The sequence below is a fragment of the Pezoporus flaviventris genome, unplaced genomic scaffold, assembly GCF_033815535.1.
Source record: "Pezoporus flaviventris isolate CSIRO_AGI_PZ_B2104156 unplaced genomic scaffold, CSIRO_AGI_Pfla_v1 ptg000045l, whole genome shotgun sequence".
Lineage (NCBI taxonomy): Eukaryota > Metazoa > Chordata > Aves > Psittaciformes > Psittacidae > Pezoporus > Pezoporus flaviventris.
The window spans coordinates 23,130,001-23,140,000 of NW_026892593.1; the positions used below are offsets into that span (position 1 = coordinate 23,130,001).

Here is a 10,000-nt window from a genome sequence, read left to right on the forward strand (position 1 = left end):
TGTCACCAAAAGAAACAACATTCTGACAAGTTCAAAGAAGATTCTTGAGGTCATAATTTTACAGCTACACCACCTAGTCAAAGACACACACAAAATTGGACAATGAACACTAAGAAAGAACATATTGCTGTATATCACTTTGCAGCTGAAAGGGGGGTGGGGGTGGAACCCCAAGCCACAGCAAGGCTCATATGGCACTAATCATATTTCATTAAGTTGTTTCTTTCTATGGTTTTGTTTTTGTCATCCTGTCTATGATGCCTGGTCACTATTCTTCGTAGACTTTTAAATGTGCTCTCCTGCCCCAGAAATAAACACAAGCTGCTGGAAAGCTGGCTTATCTTCTCTAGCATGAGGCTTTTTTTCCCCTTGTCTCTATAGATGAAAACATGACCTGTCTTTGTAGTGTAGCTTGTGTTATGTTTGCTGGCATCTGCTGCATGCAGGTTAAAGAACACTTGTCTGCTGGCTGGAATGTTTTATTGTAAACCTTTCAGTTTAAGCTCTAAAAGTCAAATCCTTCTTACTCAAACTGACTTAGGACCAATGGAATGATAATTAATTTTGCAGACAAAATACACTGAAGTTTTGTCATACGTTATTGCGTTCTGAATTTAAAAAGCCATCATGAAGAACTACTATTAAACACTTTGCATGATCTACTGGGTCCCTCACTTAGAGACCAGCAAAATGGTTAGCTTCTGTCAACACCTGTTTCACAGCAAATTTCTGAATTTTCCTAAGCATTTTTGGCACTCTTCTAATCGTTTCAGTGCCTGGCATTTTCTTTAGATCTTGTCATCTTCTTTCTAGTAATGTCATGACTTTTTCTGATGTCTTTGCATTTTGAAGTTTTTCTTAAGCCAAAAGCTGTTGTTTTTACTGAATAGTCAAAACTGATCCTGCATGCACGAGCAACTGTAATCTAACACAATTTTGCCAAGATAGAAAATTGCTCCATAAAATATAAACTGTGGGTTTGTGTCTAGAATTGAAGGCTATCAAAGGAAAGATACAGGATTAGGTTCTTCTATATGTACAGAAATATATTATGGAGAAGATTGGCTATACTTTCTTGAAACTAATGCATAACGTTTCCAAATAAGAATCTAATACACAGCACTGAATGTGTAACTTCTTTAGCTACTCACGAGTATCTCAAAAGAATTCTAGCTAATTAGATTGTTCTCAAATTATCTTAAAAATGAAAACAATTCAAACTGGATAAACAAAAATGAAGCTGAAAATGGCTTTTGGGACTTTAAGTCATTTATTGAAAGTTATTTGTCACTTCATCCTAAATCCTTTCCATTAGTAGGAAAGTGAATCAAAGCTGGTGTTTTCTGTCTTAATCCTCCTCGTCAGATGCTCTGCACAGTATCTCTTTTTTTCTTGTTTTTAATCAAGCCACTAGGTAAACCATTCTCTGAGCAAGAGGAGTTGGAGTTCACTTCATAAACCAGAAACCCTTCAAAGTTGTTGTAAGCATATTACAGAAATACATAGAACTAGACTGTGGTAGTGTACCTTATTAATATTTCATTTTGGTACAATATACTTGCATTAACTCTCTTAACACAGGTATCACATTGTTTCAAGTCAGAGAACCTAAAACATCATAACAAAGATTAAACTAAAAGCAAAGCCTTGAAAACTACAGCCATTAGTCCTGTCATCCCCTATAAAGTTAATGGGTTGGAAAAATGGTCAATCTTTGGACTAAAATTTGGTATTTAATTGAAAGAAAATGTTTTTTAATTGTAATGGGGATTTTGCATTAGCGTGAACATGAAAAGGTACTAAAAAATCTAATGCAAGGTTATGTATTGATTTCCATCTCAACGCTAGTGTAAAAGGAAGGAATATATCTATTTCATAAACAACTTTGCCCATTCAGCACCATGATTGAACGAAAAGAAGGAATAATAAAATATTTTTGGACATTGTTTTGCTAGTGTACAGGACAAAAGCCATGACGCTGCTGTAAACCCTGACTGACACTATGCCAGAATTATCAAGATGTTATATGTCACTTTCACATTTTCCACGGTTATTTGATTCAGGAAAGCAAGAGCATCTGTAAACCTAGCACTACACTGCCTTAATCAAAATGGTTTTAGTGATCGTGGATTATAACAAGAGACCTGATATAATGGATGTGCAAAGTCTGCCCACAGAATTAGCATCACTATAGCTTACACTGATGGACTTATTTAGAAAATGTAGTTTTTCTTGAAAAGGAGAATACTTAAGTTAAATGAATTTAAATTCTTCATATTAATAATGGTTAGGACACTACGTTGAACTGAGAGATTTCATTTTCCTTTTAATACAAACTTATGTAAATAAGGTTGTTTTAAATCCTATACAGTTTTCTCCAATAATAAGCCATTATTTTGACATTCCACTTCATGCACTAATAAACAAAAACTCCATCAGGAGTGATACCTACCTAAGATTTGCAAGTCAGTATAAGTTACTTCATTTAAAATTGAAAGACAGGAGGAAAGATGGAGAATGCATTGCAAATACTTTATGAAAAGTATTGCTATAATCCTATTATAAAAGTGATATTGCATACTTATGGTCTCCTGTTAAGGTGCTTCTGTTACATACCCTGTAGTCTACCATTTGTAAACACATCTTTTTGATGTTTCTGCCAACATCCTGGCAACAAAGCAGTGCAATTTCAAATGAGCTAATTAACTTAATTGTTGATGAAGCATGAAACAGTTCATTCACCCTGTTAGCTGCACCATGACAACATAAGAGTCTCAGCCCCTGAAGTTACTCATCTATATAAGCCTATCTGTAGCTTTCCATTAAGATCTATTGCGTGCCAAAATGAGTATGGCTCTTCTAACAAAGACCAGTCCGTAATGTACATAGGTAGAAAATCAGTGCTGTTGTTGAAAATTCAGATGCGCACAGGAATACTAGTAACTACTTAAAAAATAAAAATGGGAAAAATGCAGAAACCCATTGCAGTCTGAAGCTGCAGATGAAAAGCAAAAGCTGTGTCACTTAATTTTCTAAATGCTCTGATACAGACTATAGCTGGCAAAAGCAAATACTAAAAGGGAAAACTTTTGACGTAACTGTTCAGTCCTGAAAGATGCAAACCCACCTGTTCACAGTGGGTTTCTTTCTGTGTATCTTGTGCACATACAAGAGTAAAAGCAAAAATAAATTAGCAAGTGAGAGCTAAATGGCCCTGCTTAGTCCATTGTTCTTTTTTATTTATACTATGCACATTAATTCCCACTATACACAAACTGCCAGAAATTAAAATGCGCTTTTTCATACCCATACTATTCAATATACAATCTAAAGCATCTCTTCAAATTTTCTGAGGCTCCATTTCAGTAAAGGGTAATAAGAGGATTAAACACTGTGCTATTGAAAGGCCTGCAAAAGTGTTCGACATGAAAGAAAGGATAATGATTTGACCCTCTGCTGATAGCCTCGATTACCCAGTTGCTTGGAATACACAAAAAAAAATCTCTGAGATGATTTACAGTAAAACTTTGTTTGCCATCTTTCTCTTTCCCTCACCTTAAACAACCCTGTACCAATGAATAAAATTCCACCTACTTTAAAAATTGTCCAAAATCTTCACAAACGCTTTCACAGCCAGGCCATTTGCAAACTCCATGACCATAGAGAGTATGGGAGGCCCCAGTTTCCTCATGTGACGAGCTGTAGCAAAAGAGTAAGGCACCAGATTCATCTCAAAAGCCATAATCGTTGGAGGCTGCTAGCGCCTGTCAGGTTACGATCAGTGACAAACAGGTCAAAACAGGTCAATTTAGCTCAGAGCAGTCAGAAAAATTTAATCGTTCAATTGAATAGTTCAACTGCCAAGGCTAGATGATGTTCCAATTAGAGAAGAAATAGAGCCAAAGATGACTGTTAATAAAGGAAGAAAAAATGACTGTATAATGCCATGTGCTAATTCTGCCATATGACCTTGGTGTAACATTTACCTATAAATAAAAAATATACTCAGAAGTAATCAATTATGAGAATACTGAAGACAGTCAGAATTTATAAATATTGGGAATGTTACTACATAATATTTGAATTTTCTGCTTAAGTATGTGAAAAAGTAAATTTGTTTCTATTAATAAATATTTTCGTTCACAAGTGTTGCTTCCACAGCTACTTGGCTTCATAAAAAAAAACCCAGATGTATTCTGTGTCTTCTTCTGAAACCACTTCAATAGTTTCATTCACATATAGTTATCAAAGACATTCAGGGGATTGCCCCATGGAGGTGGGTGTCAGCTACACATCGTGAAGCAAAGAACCATTCTCTGAGATATAATCACAAAAGTAATACTAACTGAAAATACTACTACAAGTGTATTCGGGGAAGAACCAGTTTTAAAAAAAACCCAACAAAATAATGATAAAAAAACATTCTCATAGTCACATGGGAACCGGAGACACTTAAATTATAGTATCTTATTGTAAGCATTAAAATAATTAAATGGAATATTTATTTTAAAATACAATTATTTACAATTTAGGTTATGTAGATACAAATTAAATTTCACCTTACATTGAGATCACCTACATCTGACTATGCTCTACTGTGTACTGTGTACCTTTGTATGTATTTAATCCCTTACTTGAAAATGAGGACTAGTGAAGAATATCTATCAATGTGTCTGAGAAATTATTTTATCAATTGTGTTACTGTTGTGCATATAAGAAAATTCAGTGGTTTTCTTCACAAGAGACAAACAAGGTAAGAACTGTTTTAATGTACTAATTTCTGAAGTGCTCTTTACATAAAATCTTTGTGCTGAATTATAGCCTTGACAACTAAGACAGATGAACATTTTCAATGAAACCAGCAGTGTGATTCAAGAATAAGGGCCAGACTGCCAGATGTGTTAACTCAAATATGAATGAAACTACACGCTTAGAGTAAGTGCCCACAAATCTGCATTTACACCTCTAAAGCAGCACACTCTATTTTGGGCTTTCTCATTTTTAACAAAACTACCAAAAGTATACATGTTATAAAAAACAGGCAGGTAATTGTCATTGTGTCCGCAAAGTCAGACATTGCTACTGAAAATGATGCCCTATTGGTAAACAATTCTGAAAAATCATGTCTCCATGATCTCTTAAGTAACCTGTGTTATTTTGTGATTGGAAATAATGTGATTTCTGATGTTAAATGACAGCTTTACATCAAATTATAAGCACAGTTGAAATCTTGTCAGAATTACCTGTCTCGCCTTGCATTTAGAACTGAAGACTGTCCATTCACTATGGAATGATGAGTTATTGGTGGTGATGCTTTGGAAGTGGTGGAGGAGGTAGTAGAGGAGGAATTGTTAGTAGTGAGGTCTAGCCCTCCATGTTTAATGCCATTGTCTTCCATACTGTGAACTCCAGTCACTTCTTTCCATAACTGCTGAATCTCAGCAGGACTTAAGCCAGCTATAAAATGAAAGAAAGCCCCACTAATATAACAAAATAAAGAGTTTCATATAATGAGCTCAGTATTATTAATGGATTAATGCCAACAATAAAGCTGATGCTGGTTTTCCAGCACAATCAACATGCAATAAAACATAAAGTCATTCTTCTTCTGTCAGAATCCAGGTAATCTAACTGTCTTCTCTTGTGTTATAAACAGTCCGTTAGAAATTACCAGTTTTAATAATATTATACTCCTGAAAACACTTCCCAAAGATCAAAGGGTGAAAGCTATAAAGAACTTGCAACTACTTATTGAAAGAAAAAAAAACCAACAACCCTAAATAGACTTCTGGTCAAGATTTTTTTTGTCTGCTTAATTTCATTTCTTGACACAGAAATGTAAGTCAATGCATCCAGTCAACTGAAGTGTTATAATTCCTCATAATAAAACATGTAATGGAAAATATAAAAACATGTTACACTAAGGATACAAACATTGATATTCTCTTTAAACACTTAGGAAGTGCAGGGAGTGAGGGAAGAAGACTGGAGAGAGAAAAAATCAGAAGACAACAATTAAATCAATGAGATCTTAACAGGTTTACTATTTGAGCAGAACACATATGACTTTAATTAATGACACCCACATATTCATTAGTCCTGTTCAACATTTATGAAAATTGTTTCATCTTAAAATGTGTCTCAAGAGGCAAAACCAAAGTGACTATTTGGAAGAACACACCCACAAACCCACTAGACACAGGTAACTGCTGAAGCTCTTTGGTACCATTCAGTGTCACCAGACAACTAGAAATCCAACAGAACTGGCCCATTTACAACTCTTTCCTCACAGATGAAATTACACAGAGTGCAGACCATCAAATTTCTCCATGATTTTTTTTTTCTGTCCAGACCCACTATGGAAAACAAACCGGAGGGTTTGGCTACGAGAAAGGAGACTCTGTCTCACCAGTCTCCTGGGGTGATGGGCAGCCATACAAAATTTGAAAACCACCTCAAGCTCCCCTGTATGTGCTATATGCACAGCACTGTTCTGGAGTCTAGCCACCAGATCTTTGCAGATAGAGCTTAAATTTGCTCTCCACTCCATTTGTAGCCTGGAAACTTGTACTTTCCAGGATTAATCCTAGGCCACAAATAGCAATGTCTCGTAGAATGTGTTCATACATATGCGTTAGGTTTACTTGGCTTGAGTTGAGCACACTGCACGAACTCATGGAAACTTCCATTACAATATGCTTCTGCCTGAACTAGAGACTACCAAAACACAGGCAAGAGAAGAGCTGTGAGCATTCTCTTATCTTGCCACGAAATACACAACAACTGAGACAGGAAATTCAGATTTTGAAGGATGTGGAGTTCATCAAAACTATGTATTTTTTCTGTCACTGCCAGTCTTTATAAGTTTGACATCTCTCTTTTGAAGAATCCTAAATTAAATGTAGCAAAGAATGAGAAGCCCAGAGAGTTTCTTGTGAAAGATCTTGTTTCACGGCCAGGTTTTTCAGCCTGAAATTATTTGGTCCAGATTTTTATCTTAAAATCTAATTCGGTCTTCTGTATCTTGTCTCAACGAGTGAAATTAGGTAAGACATGCTCAAGGTATCTAGATCTGCTGGAATGCAAAACATTCAGAATGCTGGTGTGGTCTGAATTAAAATGCTGCTCTTTTTATTTTATGAAAGAGCTTAAATTTACTGCTCTTTAGAAAGAATTAAAATGCATCTATTCATTAAAAATTTTCATTGAAGATAGCTTTATATGATAAACAAGATGTATTAGAAAGATGCAAAGACTGTTTTTCACTGTTTGATAAATCTTTGTTAGATCATGTTTTACTCTGAAGACAGGAACTAGGAATACTAAAAAGCAGATTAAAAAAAGATTATGAAAAAGCACAGTAAGTTCCTTAATAGTTCTCATCAGCTGCCTCACAATGCCTCAGAAGTCTACTACATTATTAAAAAAAAGACCAGTAGTGATTTATAGAAATAATAATTTCTGGAGGTAGTGTGGAAACAAACTGTTTGGAAGGTATTTATTTTTAAAAGAATTATGAAAGAACCTCATTTTTAGACTACTATTTTGTGCCCTGCTCCCCTACCCTAAATGCAAACACCCACTGGCAAACTCAGTTAATAACCAAAAGATTGGAATTTAAGTCTTAAAACTGGAATTTATATTGTATTTGCACAGCAAAAAAGCTAGGTTTTAAGGAAGCAAGGAAAGAAGCCAGGCTCTAATTTACTGCATTAGAGAGACAGGCAACGGGAGTGATGGTTATACTAGTTGTAATTGTTTAATGAAGGTAAGTAATTACTGCCATGTTCATGAGGTATGTTCCAGCAACTCTGCAAATAACCCATTTTAGCACAGTAAATAACAGTTACTCACAGATGTAATCACAAATCAAAATGAAAAGTAATGTATTCATTTAGGTGGCATGATATACACAGTGCATTATTTACTTCAGACTCTTCCCTTCCTCCTGCTACTGAACAAAATAAACTTAATTTTGTATTGAAAAGAAATAAAAGCCAAGACTAAACCCATCTGTTTGGATAAACGGAGGGCAAACATACCGTTCGGTCTCGCAGTGAGAAAACTTTAACTGGAGATCAACAAACTTTGGGCCCTGGGGGAGCTGAGTAAGAGCAACCCCACAAGGTGAGTGAAGGGCTGGGAGTGGATGGAGCAATGGCCCTTCGCTCGGGCATTGGTCTCTGTGCTGGGCAGCCCCTGCCTCCAAGTGAAGCTATGGATGGAGCTGTGTCTCCTCGCTCGGCGTTTTTTTTAAAACCAGACAGAAACTTCTCTCTGGGCTCAGGCTGGTTAATTTTATCACTTCTTCAGAGCACTCTGAAAGGCTGCCTTTTAGGATAAAAGGATTAAGGGCAGGCACTTAAAAAGTATAAAGTTAATAAGCAGATTTATAATTAATTGTAAATTCTGGCAATTTTGTAGTTTCTGTGTCTAAGAAAGTCTAACTCCCATTTTAAAAGAGACCTGTAAAATGGCTGACAGATATTTTACTGTGGATGTAAAGGCAGAGTAAGTTTTAAAGTTTCATAGGTTGTGCTAACGCTCAAAATACTCTCTGCACACTAAATTAAAGGAGAAAGGCTCAGCACAGGGATCCAGAGAGGTATAAAAATTAGGGTCTATATTGAAAAGGGCATGTATTGTTTTGCTATGCAGTTTACCATCAGCAAGAATTTCAGGATTTTGAGGTTAGTTTTATAACTTTTTTCACTACTATCTACTCTATTTTTATGTTTGAATAGGTACTTAATGAAATCACTACTTATAAAATGCAGCCATGCATCTGTCTTTTATTTTCCTACATGGCCTGATCAAACCTTTGTTGTTTTTCTTTCCCTTGTTTGGTTTCTGTTGTCATTTACAGTCCTTCGCATTTAGCTAGCATCATTGCAGCATTACACGCAAGTAACTCACAGTAAGCCACTGGCTCTGGATATGGCATAGTAAAGATCTTGTCACAAAACAAATGCTAAAACACCTCTTGTATCTTACATGCTATATCTGGCTATCAAGAAAACATGGTAAAGATTCCTGTCCTTCAAAGGAAGTAACTATTTGAAGCTAACACTGTTTATAGACATGAACCTCACAGCTATACTTGGAAATTACGTCCCTTCATACTAACAAATGCCAACACCATGCTCTCTTTTTCACTAACAATTTGTAGTTTAGAGGACTCTTTATGACCAGTAACTTATAAACATGAATAGCTCTGTGCTTCTCATCATTCTAGACATACATGTAATTCAGTAATCTAAATGGATGTATAAGAATGTGTTACACATTTTATATACCATATATCTGTATAACCATATTATACATCTTGCAGCACAGTGGAAGGAGAAAAACATCCTTTTACCACATTCAGTCTATATTATCTTAAATAAATTCTGAAGGTCTTATTTAATACTGCCACAGAATATGTGTGTCATAAAATTAGATAAATTTTATGAGAAAAAGAAAAGGAAGTTTGATCTTTTATGCACACCCCAATGAAGGGACACTATGTTATATCTAGTAAGTACTACTTACATTTGTAAATACCTGGATGTGTAAATTTAAGATATATGAGAAAGCCTCAACAGATCTGAAGCCTATTAATCTTCATTACGTTATTATGAATGCGACTGGGTGCTGTGCATCTCCTATGAAAGAAAATGTGCTGTAAGAGGAGCCCACAGAAAGAACTCCAGGACAGTCACAACCCTGGATTTACTCCTCTCTTTGGTTTGCTGGAAAGACTTTCCTGCTTATCCTCATCACTAACTTCACCTCTCCTGGCACAGGGTGAGTGGCCTTTCTGGAGATGCAGAGGGTTTTCCATGGGAAGCTGTCTTACGATTTTTAAGTTTGCACATCCACATCAGGGCTATGAAAAACTGAGGTCTTGTAAGTGTACTCGTGTATCTAAAGGAACCCTAGGTACACACTAGATACTAGAACTAGGAGAGAAAAATGGAAGAATTAAATACTTGCCTGGAATTCCATATAATTAAAA

General features: G+C 35.7%; 1 protein-coding gene across 9 annotated transcripts in view; it reads right to left on the reverse strand.

Moving 5' to 3' along the window:
* FOXP2 (forkhead box P2) overlaps positions 1-10,000 on the reverse strand; it is a 418,353-nt gene that overhangs the window by 48,118 nt on the left and 360,235 nt on the right. For all 9 annotated transcript variants that reach the window (XM_061467685.1, XM_061467681.1, XM_061467676.1 and 6 more), the window contains 2 exons: positions 5,244-5,457; positions 3,595-3,699 (listed from right to left, as the gene is read on the reverse strand). In XM_061467685.1, coding sequence (XP_061323669.1) covers positions 3,595-3,699; positions 5,244-5,457 — 319 coding nt within the window. The remainder of the gene's footprint in view (positions 1-3,594; positions 3,700-5,243; positions 5,458-10,000) is intronic.